The following is a 17,019-nucleotide window of genomic DNA, read 5'->3' on the forward strand; positions in this document are numbered from 1 at the left end:
CTTTGCCTGCCCTGCCGCTGCTTTTACTACTACTACTACTACTACTACTACTACTTATCATTTCTAGAGCGCTACTAGGGTTACGCAGTGCTGTACAGTTTAACAAAGAAGGACAGTCCCTGCTCAAAGGAGCTTACAATCTAAAGGACGAAATGTCAAGTTGGGCAGTCTAGATTTCCTGAATATGGTATGGTATGGTATGGTGGTTAGGTGCTGAAGGCGACATTGAAGAGGTGGGCTTTGAGCAAGGATTTGAAGATGGGCAGGGAGGGGGCCTGGCGAATGGGCTTAGGGAGTTTATTCCAAGCATGGGGTGAGGCGAGGCAGAAAGGGTGGAGCCTGGAGTTGGCGGTGGTGGAGAAGGGCACTGAAAGGAGGATTTGATGAAACTGAGCATGCGCAATTTGAGGGGAAAAGCAGCTGCAGGTTCAGGTCAGGCAATGCGGCGGCGTGATGAACAGCGCTGAAGGAAGGCTTTTTCTGCTGGCGGGGCTTAGGGATCCCCGCCAGCCAAGGTAACGTGGAGGGGGATAATCGAACGGGGGCGCCCATCTCTAAGGACGGCCCCGTAAAGGGGCGGGGCAACCCATATTATCGAAACAAGATGGACGTCCATCTTTCGTTTCGATAATACGGTCGGGGACGCCAAAATCATGAAATTTAGGTCGACCTTAGAGATGGTTGTCCCTGGTTTTCGGCGATAATGGAAAGCGAGGACGCCCATCTCAGAAATGACCAAATCCAAGCCATTTGGTTGTGGGAGGAGCCAGCATTTGTAGTGCACTGATCCCACTAACTGAATGGAAAAAGCCCTTCCCTTACCAGAGGATGTGGTAACAGCAGTTAGCGTATTTGGGTTTTAAAAAGTTTGGACAAATTCCTGGAGGAAAAATTCATAGTCTGCTATTAAGACATACATGGGGAAGCAACTGCTTGCCCTGGGATTTGTAGCATTGAATCTTGCCACAATTTGGGTGTCTGTCAGTTACAAGTGACCTGGCTTAGCCACAGTTGGAAACAGGATACTGGACTTGATGGACCATTGGTCTGACCCAGTATGGCTACTCTTAGGTTGGTTATATTACAATGGTGGGGTATATACTGTGTGTTACCTACTGTGTGAATGAGAAGGAGGGAAGTAGAGAGTGGATGTGTGGTTATAGTATATACTATTCTTACAGTGAACACTGTAAGTAAGCTGAGGATTGGCTCCCTTAAATGTGAAAGGCTTGAATTCCCCCAATAAGAGGAGTTTGTTCTACAGGGAACTCAACTGGTTGCATTTGGATATAGCATTTGTACAGGAATCACATTTATTACCTAGGACTGAATCCCTGCTGAAGCATCGCTCTTATATATCTCTTTATTTCAGCTCTACTAGAAAAAGAGAGGCGTAGCAATTTTCCTGCATTGCAATTTGCCCTGACAATTCTTAAATAATGCTAGGGATAATGAGGGCAGATTACTCTTGGTTGATGGGGAGCTTTATGGAGTAGTAGTTTCTTTACCTAATGTATATGCTCCTAATGAGAACTCTGCATTCTTTTTGGGCAACTTATGGACTTTATACAAGAACATGCAAAATTACATTTGTTACTGGGCAGGGACTTTAACCCCATCTGTAATCCCTTGATTGATGTGTCACCATCTAGACCTTCACATGCTAAGGGAGTAAGGAAAGCCCTAGCTAGATAGATAAGAGAATATAAATTAATGGATTTGTGGAGGGTGTTTTACCCAAATACAAGGGATTATTCCTTTTACTCCACTGTACATGACTCCTGCTCACATATTGACATGTTCTTTGGGGATCTATCCTGGTTTCCTAATTGTCTTCTAGTTCTATTGAACCTATTACATGATCAGAACACCCTCCTATCCGGGTGGATTTTATAGTGTGAGCAAATACCCTGTCTTGGACATTCTGGAAATTAAATGAATCATTGCTAAGGAATAAGGAGGTGCAACAAGATATAGAATACAATATTCGGGAATATATGGAATTTAATGATACTGGTGATGTAGGTGATCTTATGCTATAGGAGGAGTTAAAATCTGTATTTAGAAGAGTATTTGTAAAATGGGAAGCACGTCTTAAGAAAGAGAAACAGGCTAAAGAGCAAGCTCTTTTATATTAAATAAAAGCTCTTGATGAGAAATATACTTCTACTAAAAACGGCTCCTTTAGAGACCGATAAATGTAGAGCAACCTTGAAAGAACTTTGCCTAGCAGATATTGCCCATCAATTAAAACTTGTCCAGCAAATCCATTATGAATGGGCAAATAAATCAGGGCAATTCTTAGCCTGTACATTTAAAAAAATTTTGATTCCATAATCATATCTTGAAAATTCACAATGAGAACGGTGAGCTATTGCATCAGAAAGAATTGATACAAAAGAGATTTTTAGATTTTACCTTTGGCAGTAGATGCTGAGATAGCCTTCAACCATGTTCACTGGCAATTTATGTTTGAAGTTCTGAAAAAAATTGGTATGGGAGTGGGATATTTAGGTTGGTTAGAATTATTGTATACTAATCCCAGGGCATGTTTAAATATTAATGGAGAATATACAGTGATGTTTCCATTGGATAGAGGTACTAGACAAGGATGTCCTATGTCCCTTTTGTTATTTGCCATTGTTATGGAACCTTTTGCACAGAGAGTGAGGGATCTGGAAGATATTGCTGGTATAACAGTCAATGGGACACCTCATAAAATATCTCTGTTTGCTGATGATGATATTTTATCCATTACTCACTATCATACATCTCTACCTGTAATTATGCAAGAAATATCCTCTTATGGTCAGGTCTCTGAATTTAAAGCTAATCTGGACAAAACAGAGGCCACGAATATTAACGTAGAGGACTCAGATTGGAAAGGAATAAAGGAGAATTTTCCATTTAAATGTGTCTCTGGCAAATTGAAATACCTCGGAATTCTCCTCACACAAAATCCTCGGCAACTGTTTGAGGCTAATTATGCAGCCCTAGTACATAAGATTAAATCAGATCTCAGACCATTCTGAAGATGAATGTGCTACCTAAAATTTTTATACCTTTTCAAATCTCTACCAATTCTGATTCCTTTCAATACTATTAAAAATTGGCAAAAAATTGTGTTTAATTTTATATGGGGAAACCATAGACTGCATATACTTTGATCTATCCTGACTCATAAATGAGAAATGGGAGATCTCTGAGTTCCCAATCTTTATCTTTATTATGTAGCTGCCGAAGTTCAGCATATATTATTATTATTTATGACATATATATGGGATTGGTGGCCTTCTTCGAAGGTTAAACCATATGTACAGATTGAACAGTCTTTCTCTCCAGATGTTCCATTGCATCATATATCATGGATATCAGTGTCATTGACAAATAGACAGATTGATACCAACCCATACTTTAAAAATGTATTGCGCATTTGGCATGGGCAGCTAAATAAAATGTGGGGTCAAAGATGGTCATCTTGGCTTTCACCTATCAGCTTCATATTTGGAGGAACATCTGTACAGCGTGAGACTGACTTTAGAGGCTGGGATCACAAACAGTTCTATAGTATATTTCAACTATTTGATGCTCAGCGTTTGAAATCTTTTGTAGAAGGAATATGACATAGTTTTACAGATGCGGTATGGAAACACATGCTAACTAGAGATTGGCATCCCTTGGAGCAACTTTGGCACCTCCATCACTCTTCTAAAGGTCTCTTCTCCGCCTTATATAATATCTTGCAGCCTTCTGTCTTTAAGAGGCTTCATTATATGGAGGCTTGAGAATGTGATACTCACCAAACTTGGGGCCAATCAGACTGGGAAACATTTTTGAATAATAATTATAAGATGTCTATCCAACTTATAATCGAAAGACAAAAACGCCTATATTGCGACCTAAATCGGGAGATAGGCGTTTATCTCCCAAAAACGAATAACGCGGTATAATCGAAAGCTGAACTTGGATGTTTTCAACTGCACTCCATCGCGGAAGCGTACAAAGTTGACGGGGGCGTGTCGGAGGCGTGGTGAAGGCGGGACTGGGGCGTGGTTATCACCCGAACAGAGATGGGCGCCTTTCGCCGATAATGGAAAAAAGTATGCGTTTGTAGCTAGAATTTAGGGCACTTTTCCTGGACCCTGTTTTTTCACGAATAAGGCCCCAAAAAGTGCCCTAAATGACCAGATTACCACCAGAGGGAATCGGGGATGACCTCCCCTGACTCCCCCAGTGGTCACTAACCCCCTCCCACCACAAAAAATGATGTTTCACAACTTTTTATTTTCACCCTCAAATGTCATACCCACCTCCCTGGCAGCAGTATGCAGGTCCCTGGAGCAGTTGTTAGGGGGTGCAGTAGACTTCAGGCAGGTGGACCCAGGCCCATCCCCCCCCTACCTGTTACAATTGTGCTGCTTAATGCTTAGTCGTCCAACCCCCCCAAACCCACTGTACCCACATGTAGGTGCCCCCCTTCACCCCTTAGGGCTATAGTAATGGTGTAGACTTGTGGGCAGTGGGTTTTGAGGGGGATTTGGGGGGCTCAACACACAAGGGAAGGGTGCTATGCACCTGGGAGCTCTTTTACCTTTTTTTTTTGTTTTTGTAAAAGTGCCCCCTAGGGTGCCCGGTTGGTGTCCTAGCATGTGAGGGGGACCAGTGCACTACGACTCCTGGCCCCTCCCACGAACAAATGCCTTGGATTTATTCGTTTTTGAGCTGGGCGCTTTCATTTTCCATTATCACTGAAAAACAAAAACGCCCAGCTCACAAATTGTCGAATAAAACATGGACGTCTATTTTTTTTGAAAATACGGTTCGGTCCGCCCCTTCACGGACCCGTTCTTGGAGATAAACGCCCATGGAGATAGACGTTTTCATTCGATTATGCCCCTCCACCTCTGCATAACTTAAAAACATAACTATAAGGTTCTGATGTGTTGGTATCTTACTCCTTCAAGACTTCATCTTATGGGTAGCCATATTTCAACTCTATGGTGGCAGCAGGGTGGTTCACCTGGCACCTATCTTCATATGTGGTGGGACTGTGCTATTGTACGACCATTTTGGTCTGCAATTAGAGGAGAGATTGCTTATATATTAGATGACTCGTACTGGTCTTTCGCCCCAGAAATGTGTCTTTTGAATGTTACTTTACCTAATTTGGATGATATCTCGTAATTGATTCTATTTTATTGCTTAGCTGTTGCCAGATGTGAAATTGCTTGGCTATGGAAAGCAACTCAAGCTCCTATGTTGGTGGATTGGAGGATTCAATTATGACATCTCCTATTGATAGAACACTTGACAGCAATTAAACGTGACAAGGAGCAAACCTTTTGAGCATTTTTGGGCTCCATTGCAATCTTACTTGAACTCATGTTAGTAGCCTACATTGGTTCACGGAGTCCCTATATGAGGGAGGGGTGGGAGGGGGGGGTAAGGCAAGGGGGTGTTGTTTGAAGTTCTAATTTTTCTATTTATAGTGACTTTTATTGTTATCTTATGTTTATTGGCTTTCTGTTTGTGTACTCCTTGTTGAAAATACTTTAATAAAAATTGTAAATGGAAAAAAAAAAAAGAAACCAGAACCCAGTGTGTGTCTTTGAGCAGGGAAGTAACATGATTAAATTTCTGAGCATTAGTAATTAATTGCTATATTTTGGACCACTTATAGACAGTATAAAAGGGTATGTGGAAGACCATTGTATATCGAGTTACAGTAGTCAAGCTGGCTGATAAAAAGTGTGAAAACCAAAGAGCAAGGCAGGTCTGTCCAAAAAAAAGAATTGAAAAAGGTATCATCTTATCTTCTTTTTTTGTTTTGTTTTATTGCTATTCATTACCTTTAAAAGTGGACTAATGGCTACCACACCATTTTATAATTAAGGAAAAATCCAGTAGCCAAATTGATGTTGTGTTCAAACATTTTTACCAGCGGCCCCTTTTCTGTGTTAGGCCCAGGACAAATGACCCTGCTGGCTCTTTCCTCCATGACAGGCCCTGCTTCTATCTGTGGACTTGTACTTTCTAAGAAAATTTGAATAAAGTAGTGGAGTTGCCCTTTTAGGTGACTTGAAGGCTTGGAAATTAAGATTGAGAAAAACCTTTTAATTAGATTTAATTAATACTTCTCATGACTGACTTTTGGAAGCTGCACTCCCTCCATGTGATGAAAACTAAAGATTAATTTGCCTGAAAATACAAGTGAGTCATGTTGCATTATAGTAGTGGTGGGAAAATAAAAGAGAATAAAGAGGACATAGATGTATTAGAGTGATAAGAAGGTGAGAGAGAGGCACAATATTAGGTCTAGTCGAAAAACTGAATTTACAATTCCATAGAGCCGATGGGGGAGAGTAAAACCAGTGCTGGTTTGGGCTGTCTCACTGCACAGTATTTCTGAACCTAGTCCTAGAAACATATTTCACTGGTCTAGTTTTCAAGATAGACACAACACAATATGCTGACACTAATTTGGATAAACGAGTCTCCTTGTATCAGGGGCATAGCCATGGGTAGACCTGGGCCCCTCCACTTTTGCCTCAGACTCACCCAGCAGCTGGGTGCACCATGTCTATAGATGTCTAAGATCCCCAAGCCCTATCACTAGTCTCTCCCCTAAAAAACTCCTAGTCTACTCCAGTCGTCTTTCTTGCAGCTTCTATTTCTAGTGTGTTTATATGTCTTCGTTATCAGCAAATCTTCAGGGAGACTGAGACTGACCTCTGATACACTGTAGAGCCTTAGACCTCACTCCCAATCCTTGAGGCTTGCCAACAGGTTTGGTTTTCAGGATATCCCTAATGAATATGCATGGTAGAGATGTGTTTGCCTACTGCTTTCGTGTATTCATTATGGATATCCTGAAAACCTGCCCACTGGAAGTTGTTGAGGACTGGGAATGAAGACCAAGGTTCTAGAGGAAGTCGAGGGTCATCCCCCAGATGCACTTGATCTAGTGTTCACCATTACAGTCTCAGATCTGTGTTGCCCTGCTCTATGCTGACCCTCAATCTCTCTCTTCTCTACACAGGACATCATTGATGATAAGCTGGACACAAAGCATTACCCCTATATCTCTAACCGTTCAAATCCCACCTACAGCACCACTGCTGTCAGGTAGGTATCACTGGAAGATTCTCATGTTCTTCTCATACCAAGACATTATAGAACTGTTACTATTGCATAGGGCAATCTGTGAATACTTTACTAACTTCTCAGGGAATGTGTGTCCCTTGGCTCCTGGTCACACACTTACTCCGTGTCTTCAAGGAATTTCAGTCCTGTGGCTTTTGGTCTCAGAGTTACTGCCTGTCTTCAGGGAATGTCTGTCCTGTGGCTCCTAGTCATGGAGTTATTGCCTGTCCAAAGGGAATGAGTTTTGCAGTGGTATCACTGCGGAGCACAGTGCATGAGTGACAGTGGACTTTAAATACCGATGAATGACATTCCATGGCCTTAGAAGCTACAGAGGCTCATTGCCATCATGACAGGAGGAACAAGAACAGTGGTAGTTATTGTTATAAAGTGCTGTCTGAGAACACAGCACTGTACATGAAAAATCCAGCATAAATCCATCTCTTTTAAGCTTATCCTCTAAGTTTATACACAGGGAGGGTAAGTGATTTATTCAGTGGCCTTCAGTGTTGAGCGGAGTAGGCCTCCTGGTGTTGAGTGGAGTAGGCCTCCAGGTTTTACAGCTTTGTACTCTCACCCCCATGTTCACTGCCAATATATGCTAATGTTAAGTGTTAGGTGCAGTAGCTCCTAAAGGCAGGTCTTAAGATGTACATACAAGTCTGCTTTCAGAGTCATGGAAACTATGCAAATTCATCCATCCAAATAAAGCTTTTCAGTATTCATTCTGATGGTGCTGGAAACCAGTCATTGTTGAGTATCTGAAGGACTTGAGAGGTGAGGATCTCATAGCTTGATGTGGGTCTCCCACCTTGAAACCTTCAATTGCTGATGTCTGAGGTGACCATGGTATTAAATTTGTCTTCCAGTGCACGCTACGGACACTGGCACAAGAACAAAGCCCCTGGGGAGTACAGGACTGGACCCCGTGTTATCATCTTTATCCTGGGAGGTGTGGCCTTCAGCGAGATGCGTTGCGCTTATGAGGTATCGCAAGCCAACGGCAAGTGGGAAGTGCTAATAGGTGAGTGCTTGCCCTTAGGGCACAAAGAAAGGTGCAGGTCAATGGCATTCAGGCTCATCGCATTGCAACATCCCATCATGTGCTGAATGTTTTTTAATGTCTTTCTGTGGCTGCTTCTTGCTGTGCCAGAATCCAGTTTGTAGACTTGGATAGGAAAAATTTCAGCTTACATGGAAATTTCCAGGTCAGGAAGAGGGGGATGAGTTGGGAGAAAAAAGGCCTACCAGAGTGACCAAATTCTCTCTGGAAGTCATTAATACTTGGTATGCAACCATCATGGAGGAGCAGTCTTCCTACATGACATGGCCACAAACTGGAAGATGCTCTCTCTACAAAACACTCTCAGAAATTTAAATTCCTTATCTATAGCAGACACTGGCATAGACTGCCAGTCCCTCTCTATACTTAAAATTAGCACAAACTGCAGGGGGCCCTCTCTATACCTCACAGGAACACAGACCACAGGAGGACCCCTCCTTACCTCACAGATTAGAAGTGCATAACACAGAAGGTCTTTACTAATTATGACAGGACACAGATCACTGGTGACCCTCTCTATTGGAGCACATCTTATAGAAGGTTATCTCTTGGCCAGATTTGCTGAAGCTGAAACACCTGTGACAATAAACAGCATAGGGCCCAACTTGTCAAAATGATGGGAGGTGCTAATTTCAACATATATTACCCCTCCCTGCAGACAGTGAAGGGGTTTGTTCAATATTAAGGATGACAAGCATCCACTTCACCCATAGAGCTGGCATCTATGGTAAACAGAAAGCTGCTCTACCTGCATAGTCAATAGGTGTGGGACCACCAAGACCAGGGCCTAATTTATCAAAGATTTCTCTATGCTCCTGTGTAAGAAAATTGCTTCTTTACTGCTATACTTCACTACCTGATGAACAGGCCATATGTTAAGAGATATTTCACACCTTTTGCCCTATCCAGATCTGACCATTTTCTGCCTTCTGCTCACTGGATTTTGATGGCTGGAGCTTGCTGTTGTGTGTCTGATAATTTCAGTACCGTTTCTCGGTGCCGTCTGATATTCTGTCGATGTTCTCATTCGAGTTTAATGTCCGTTATGTCAGTCCTTTAACAGTAAGCCTTGCATGCTTGTGATAAAAACATCTTGAATTCTCCTTGGGTTGCAGCTACTTAACCCTGGGTCATCCCTCACTGCTTTAAAGTCTGATTTCCCTCTTTCTCCTTTAGGCAGCAGTTCATGAACCTGTCCTACTGGACCCTGAGCCAGTCATGCTTTCATGATATCCGCAATGAACATTCATGGATTCATAGATTTGTATAAACTGTCTCTGTTGCATGCGAATTTACCTCATGCATATTCATTGTGGATAACTTGAAAACTCGATTTGTTGAAGTCCCTCAGGACAGGTTTGGGAACCACTGGCTTAAAGAGATTCAGGATGGAGAGGCTACAACAGAAGTATTCACTGATGATCTGTGTAGCCAGGCACAGGTTTTCTTAATCAATTTACATGAGCTAGATTTGCATAAAATGAAGATAGTATGCTTGCAGATCTCTTTCATGTATATTGATTGGGTACATCCTGAACATTTTACTGGCTGGCTGTGTCCTGTCAACTGGTTTGAGAACTCCTGCTCAGGACTATAGATTGATCAGTCTTCTCAACCCTTTTCTGGGGGTACTCCTTGCCAGTCAGATTATCAGGATTACCACAATGAATATTTATGTGCTAGATTTGCATATAATAGACCTCTGCTACATGCAAACTTATTTAATGCATTTTTATTGTGGTGATCATAAAAATTCAGCTGGCTAGGTGTGCCCCCAGGAGAGGGTTGAGAAGCACTGAGATAAATAACTAAAATGGATAAGATTCAAGTTCAGATAACTTTTTATTGGCTTGACGAATGAAATTTTTGATTCATATATGCACTGCTAGGACTGGATCGGCCTTTCCACACTTATATGGAGCTGTATGGACACCCTCATTTTTCAGCATCTGTGAATCTGTCCTTAATGCAGTGATTCTCAAACCTGTCCTAGGGACCACCAACCAGTCAGGTTTTCAGGATATCTGAAATTAATATACATGAGAGAGATTTGCATGTAATGGAGGTAGTAGGCATGCAAATGTGTCTCATGTATGTGCATCGTGGTTATCCTGAAAACCTAGACAAAAATAGCAAATCCAACCACAAATCCAGTTAAAAGTACAAAATGTATTCATACAATAAAACCCTATGTTTTTATTGCCATGTTTCGGCATCATGCCTTCATCAGGGATTAAAAATTACTATAAAAACAAGATAAAAATAGAATTGTAATTAGTCCATAAATTAAGGGGCATTCTCAAAAAATATCTAAGTCCAAAAAAAGCATCCTGCTCATAACGTCCAAAAAAACCCGGCCATCAGGAAACACATCTAGATTTCTTTTTCGATTATGGCTGTGAGATGGACATTTGTGCACTAAAAATGTCCAAAATGAATAGCTATTTTCTAAAGTGAAATGTCCAACTTTTGAATGACATAAAAAAAAGGGACATAGACATCTGTCTGGCATCATTTTCAAAAATATGGTCACACTGATATCCCTGCAGAACAGAGGAGTAGCCTAGTGGTTAGTGCAATGAACAAAGGTTCAAACCCCACTATAACTTTTTTTTTTTTTGTAAATGTGATCCCTCCAGGATCTGAAAAATATCTACTGTACCTGAATGTACACCACTTCAGTAGTCTTCAAGCTTTCAGGTGTCTTATATATTTAGGTATAGTAGGTATTTTCTGTTTCTGAAAGGCTTAGAATTATATTTTTAAAAAAAGTTGAAATGGGATGACCTTGTGTCCCTTGGTTCACAGTCCACTGCACTAACCACTAGGCTACTTCTCTGACCTGCATACTGCTTTGTTCAGAATGGCCATAATATCTACAGCTGACTTAAAGCCTGATTTTCCTTTCCAGTTTCACTTTCAGGGGAGAGGGAAAGGTCAGCAACCACTGGGGGATTAAGGGGAGATCATGCCTTAATCCCTCCAGTGGTCAGCTGCTCAATCAGAGCACCTTGTTGTACCCTGAACATGACTGAAACAGGTCAAGATAAAAACATCATTTTTAGACATGGACATTTCTTCCTATTCAAAAATCTCTGTTGGACATCCAACTTTTGGGCCGTCCCCTAGTCCCACCCAAAACACGGCCACTACACGCCCCCTTGTTAATTGGACGAACTGCAGTGTGAAATGTCCAAATTCTTACTTTCCAAAATCAGGATTTGGACATTTTTAGCAGATGTTTTTTTTTTTTAGGCATTTTAAGACATCCATCTGCTTTGAAAATGAACATCTGTATCTCCAAATGTTAAATGAATTTACCTTAAAACCTTTCTTTTCAGGGACTAAAACAACCATTTATTTTGTATTCTCCTACAAAAACAAGAGTACGTTAAATTAAATATGGATATATTATTAAGCTTACCACATTCACACAACTAGTTAAAAATTAAGTTATTGTAATCAGTTTAACAATGTCCAAGAGAGCATGTTTTTGAGTTGCTCCGGTAGTGTTAGAAAGTTATCATGGCAATTGTCAGTCTTTAGTCCAGAGCTGCGAAAAACACTAAAGATAGCTCTGGTTCTGGTATGAGTTTTCACTCCCGATGTGCTGATGACTCCATGTTGCAATTTTAAGTAAAGCATTTTTTTAGATATTCTTTGAAATCTGGTTTTGAGTCAATGTGATGCTGTTGGAAGTTTTCTGCTCCTGTTGGCTGTCTAATAAGAGACGTCATGTTTCTTATCATTTGGCAGTAGATATACTTTACTTGGGTGAATGGAGGAATAGTCGATATTAATACGGGAATTATTATATTTGTAGAATATGAAGTTGATACATGGGTGGTAATTATTAGTGAAATTGGAGATTGAACTCATTTAGGGGTCCTTTTACCAAGCTGTGGTATAAGGACCCCTGCGGTGGTGTCGGCACATGAGTTTGCTACGTGCCAAGGCCCCCTTTTACCACAACAGATAAAAAGATGTATTTTTTTAAATAATGGAAATGGCCATGTAGTAAGTTAAGCACTTGCCGTGCAGCCATTTCCTGGGGGAGGCCTTTCCGTTTTTAATTGGAGGTGGTGAGGGCTCCTGCGCTAACCTGGCACTTAAAAAAATATAATTATTTTTTGAGTGGTGGATATGGCATGTGGCACATACCAGGCTCATGTGGTGGCTCAGCAGTAGAGCCAATTTGCCACACTTCATATCTGTGGTAGCCCTACCATGGCTTAGTACAAGGGAAAGGGAATGGGACTTATATACTGCCTTTCTGTGGGTTTTCCAACTACATTCAAAGCGGTTTACATATTATATACAGGTACTTATTTGTACCTGGGACAATGGAGGGTTAAGTGGAGAAGGGTAGTTAGTGGGGTTCCCCAGGACTCTGTGCTGGGACCGCTGCTTTTAAACATATTTATAAATGACCTAGAGATGGGAGTAACTAGTGAGGTAATTAAATTTGCCGATGGCACAAAGTTATTCAAAGTCGTTAAATTGCGGGAGGATTGTGAAAAATTACAAGCGGACCTTACGAGACTGGGAGACTGGGCGTCTAAATGGCAGATGACGTTTAATGTGAGCAAGTGCAAAGTGATGCATGTGGGAAAGAGGAACCCGAATTATAGCTATGTCATGCAAGGTTCCACATTAGGACCAAGAAAGAGATCTAGGTGTCGTCGTTGATGATACGTTGAAACCTTCTGCTCAGTGTGCTGCTGCAGCTAAGAAAGCAAATAGAATGTTAGGTATCATTAGGAAAGGAATGGAAAACAAAAATGAGGATGTTATAATGCCTTTGTATTGCTCCATGGTGTTACCGCACCTCAAATATTGTGTTCAATTCTGGTCGCTGCATCTCAAAAAAGATATAGTGGAATTAGAAAAGGTGCAGAGAAGGGCGAAAGGCTAAAGCATCTAGGGCTCTTCAGCTTGGAGAAAAGGCGGCTGAGGGGAGATATGATAGAGGTCTATAAAATAATGAGTGGAGTGAACGGGTAGATGTGAAGCGTCTGTTCACGCTTTCCAAAAATACTAGGACTAGGGGGCATGCGATGAAGCTACAATGTAGTAAATTTAAAACGAATCCGAGAGAATTTTTCTTCACTCAACGTGTAATTAAACTCTGGAATTCGTTGCCAGAGAATGTGGTAAAGGCGGTTAGCTTAGCAGAGTTTTAAAAAGGTTTGGATGGCTTCCTAAAGGAAAAGTCCATAGACCGTTATTAAATGGACTTGGGGAAAATCCACTATTTCTGGGATAAGCAGTATAAAATGTTTTGTACATTTTGGGGATCTTGCCAGGTATTTGTGACCTGGATTGGCCACTGTTAGAAACAGGATGCTGGGCTTGATGGACCTTTGGTCTTTCCCAGTATGACAATACTTATGTACTTAAGTGACTTGCCCAGAGTCACAAGGAGTGGCAGTGGGAATTGAACCTAGTTCCCCAGGATCAGAGTCTGCTGCACTAACCACTAAGCTACTCCTCAAAACGTTTTTTGACATAGCTCTTATTCTTTCTTGTTTTACAGTGTCACTTTATTATGAAGGTATATTTTTGCTTAAAATGGCTATTTTTAGAGGCTTTTTATATGTATTTATTTGGTTTCTATTGACCATTGGAGAGATTTGTTTAATAATATGTCTATATTTAATTTAATATAGTTTTGTTTTTGTAGGAGAACAAGAAATAAACTACCATTTATTTTAGTTTATGGAAAAGGAGTTTTTAAAGTAAATTCATTTAACATTTGGAGATATGAAGCAATGCTTTAGAAAGGATATTCAAATTGGAATTTAGATATACAAGTCGGGATGTCTGAAAGTCCGCTAGTATCTTAGAACCTGATCTGCCAACGTAGAGCCTGTTCTAAAATACTTGGTGATATGGATATTCATGTTTTGACGATGTGCAGCATGAAAATTCATTTTAGAAAAATAGACATCTAAAATGTCAGTGGAACAACACAGGAACATAAACATCTCTGTGGCAGTATATGAACATTTGTGTTAATAAATGGCAACATAGACGTCTATGTTAAGTCAAGAAACATAGATGCTGATTTCTCCTAAAGCTCTCATAGAGCCCAGTGACCCTTGCCAGTTTCACTTTTGAGGGGATATCAACCACTGGGGAATGAAGAAAGTGACTTCCCCTAATCCCTCCAGAAGATTGCTGTTCAATAGGAGCACATTTCTGAAATCTGGACATTCTGGGTAGCAGGTCTAACTTCCGAAGTCTTTATGAAATAGAGAATACATGTCTGATTTTTGGCATACCTAAATCATGCCCAGACCACGTCCCCTTGCCATGTGGATGTTCTTCTGTTATAGACGTCCACATCCCAGCTTTGTAAAATTGGAATTTAGACGACTATGCATGGTAGACATCTAAGTGCCAGTTTATGGATGTCTAAAACACGAATGGTGCTTCTAAAATAAGTACCTTAGTATTGTACTGAAGTTTTATTAAGGTTATGGACTAAGTACTTTTTTGACCCCTAATGAAGGCATAACACCAAAACATGGCCATGTAGGGTTTTATTGTGTTTTATTGTATGAATAAATTATATATTTTTAACCAGATTTGTGGTTGGATATGCTATTTTTGACTTCCTCTTTATATGTAAATTCTATGCCTCTTTTCATCTACCATTGTCCTGGAAACCTGACTGGTTGGTGATCTTCCCAGGAAAAGTTTGAGAACCACTGATCTAAGGTAGCCAAGTCTCCCACAAACTTCCTGAGTATTCTGTAGTAGGGGTTGTAAGTCCTTAATAACTATGCCCCAGGAAAGTTCTTTTCCTCAATCCAGTATAAGGTTCCTAACCAACTGGCAACTTTACAACAACATAAAAATGAAACTCCACATTTCTTGGGATTTCCAGGTAAGATTGTTTCCTGACAGAACAGGCTAATCCAGTGTTGGCTTTACTCGATTGCATACATGGAACTGTAGTTTGAATTTTCTTCAGAAATTAAATGGGACAATCAGAACTACAAATCTAAGTATGCAGTAGGATAAAAGCAGGACTGGATTAGCCTATTCTCTCTGACATGGAACAGATGGCCTCTCTGTTAGACCATACTGTGACACAGTCCAACAGTGCTCCAAATTGGAAAAAAAAACTCCAAGGACTTAGAATTATTATGGTTTTGACTTGTCCTTCCACCATGGTGAATCCAGGTCACAAGGAACAAGTGAGTCAGTCCTGGTTTATCCATCAGGTTTTCAAAAGAGTTTTTTTTAGGCATGTTGCTCTGGAATGATAGTACTTATTAGGGAAGGTCTGTCTGTTTATCCATCTGTCCATGTGCATAACTATGTTTGAGTGTGTGCAACAAATCTACGTGTAAAGAACAGTAAGAGGCAGTATAAGAAGGAGAGGTTGGGCTGCCAATGCGGTGAAGATCTGTTGATTATGCCATGGGGATCTAAAGCCCCTTTGCATAGGAAGGAGAGGCCAGGCCATTCCTGTGCCTGCAATAGAGAGGAGAAGAGCAGGTGCCATAGCTATGGTGAAGAAAAGTTGCTGTCTAAATTAATAAGGACAAGCTTGGAAGGAGAAGGAGGAAGAGTAAGGGCATGGGAAGAGGAGTGGGAAGAATTGGAAGATGGGAGGGAAAGGGGAAGGGGAGCAGGGAGAGTATAAGGTAGAACATGTGTGGGGGAAGAGGAATGAGAGTACTATGGAGCAATCGCTCTACTAACATCTTCTCGCACACCCTGTCTCCCAAATAACTTGACACATCCTACACTCTGTAATCCAATCCTCAAGAGTCACAACCCAGTTGGGTTTTCAAGTTTTCGATTTGCATATAGTGGAAGCAACACATGCAAATCAACATCATGCATATTCATTGTAGAAATCTTGAAAATCCGACTGAGTTGTGGTCCTCGAGGACTATGGTTCTCCACTCCTGCTGTAACCTCACATTCACTACCATTTACACTCCTCCACCTTGCACCTGCCTCCACCAGCTATCAGAAATAATCCCCTAGCTCTGCCCAACATCTCTCACACAGTCCTCATATCCAGAAGGCATCTCCACAGCCACATACATACACATGCACACTCCATTATCATAGTTTATACAAAACTAACTCATTTTGAGAAATTGCCCCGAGAAAAGTACTCAATTCCCATACACAATCAGCCACAACACACAGACCCTTTAGACTTCCCCACATACAATAACACAGCCCCAGCAACCTTACTGAGATGCACTTTACCATAGGGACATAGCTACTATTGAGCTAACCCAGCAAAAATCTTGGGGCCACCCACTGGTAAGGGCTGCCTGCTGTTGGACTGATGAAGGTTTAATTTTGTCAGAAAAAAAAATCTGAGGCAGGTGCTAGTGCTGGGAGGTTAGTGTGGCACATACTGCACCTACGTCTAGCAGTACTACTGCTGTACTACCTCCCAGTCCCAGGTCTTCATCACCTCTCATGCAGCTGTGCAGCTGATAAAATGATCACTTCAGCTTAGGCTGCAGTGGGGCCAAAGCCTCACAAGAAGTGCCGTGATCTCACAGCTCATACCAAGATATTTTAGGGCCACAGCAGCCCAAGATGAAGTGTTCAAATGCTTTATTGGCTGCCTGGCCGTATGGGGAGCTATGAAAACCTGGGATTGGGAGGCAGCACAACAGCAGCACTGTTGGAGATAATGCAGTGTGTGCTGCACTCCTCCAGTTTCCTAGATTTTTGGCCCCAAGGGAAGGGGAAGTGGCAGGGGAATATTTCCTAACTCTTTATTACATCCATTGCCCTCCCTCCAGACAAACCTCCCCCACTTCGCACTC

General features: G+C 41.3%; 1 protein-coding gene across 1 annotated transcript in view; it reads left to right on the forward strand.

Annotated features, from left to right (window-relative positions):
• STXBP1 (syntaxin binding protein 1) overlaps window positions 1–17,019 on the forward strand; it is a 141,344-nt gene that overhangs the window by 94,592 nt on the left and 29,733 nt on the right. Inside the window, exons 17-18 of the mRNA XM_030206080.1 lie at window positions 7,040–7,125; window positions 8,013–8,167. Coding sequence (XP_030061940.1) covers window positions 7,040–7,125; window positions 8,013–8,167 — 241 coding nt within the window. The remainder of the gene's footprint in view (window positions 1–7,039; window positions 7,126–8,012; window positions 8,168–17,019) is intronic.

This window comes from Microcaecilia unicolor, chromosome 6 (genome assembly GCF_901765095.1).
Source record: "Microcaecilia unicolor chromosome 6, aMicUni1.1, whole genome shotgun sequence".
Lineage (NCBI taxonomy): Eukaryota > Metazoa > Chordata > Amphibia > Gymnophiona > Siphonopidae > Microcaecilia > Microcaecilia unicolor.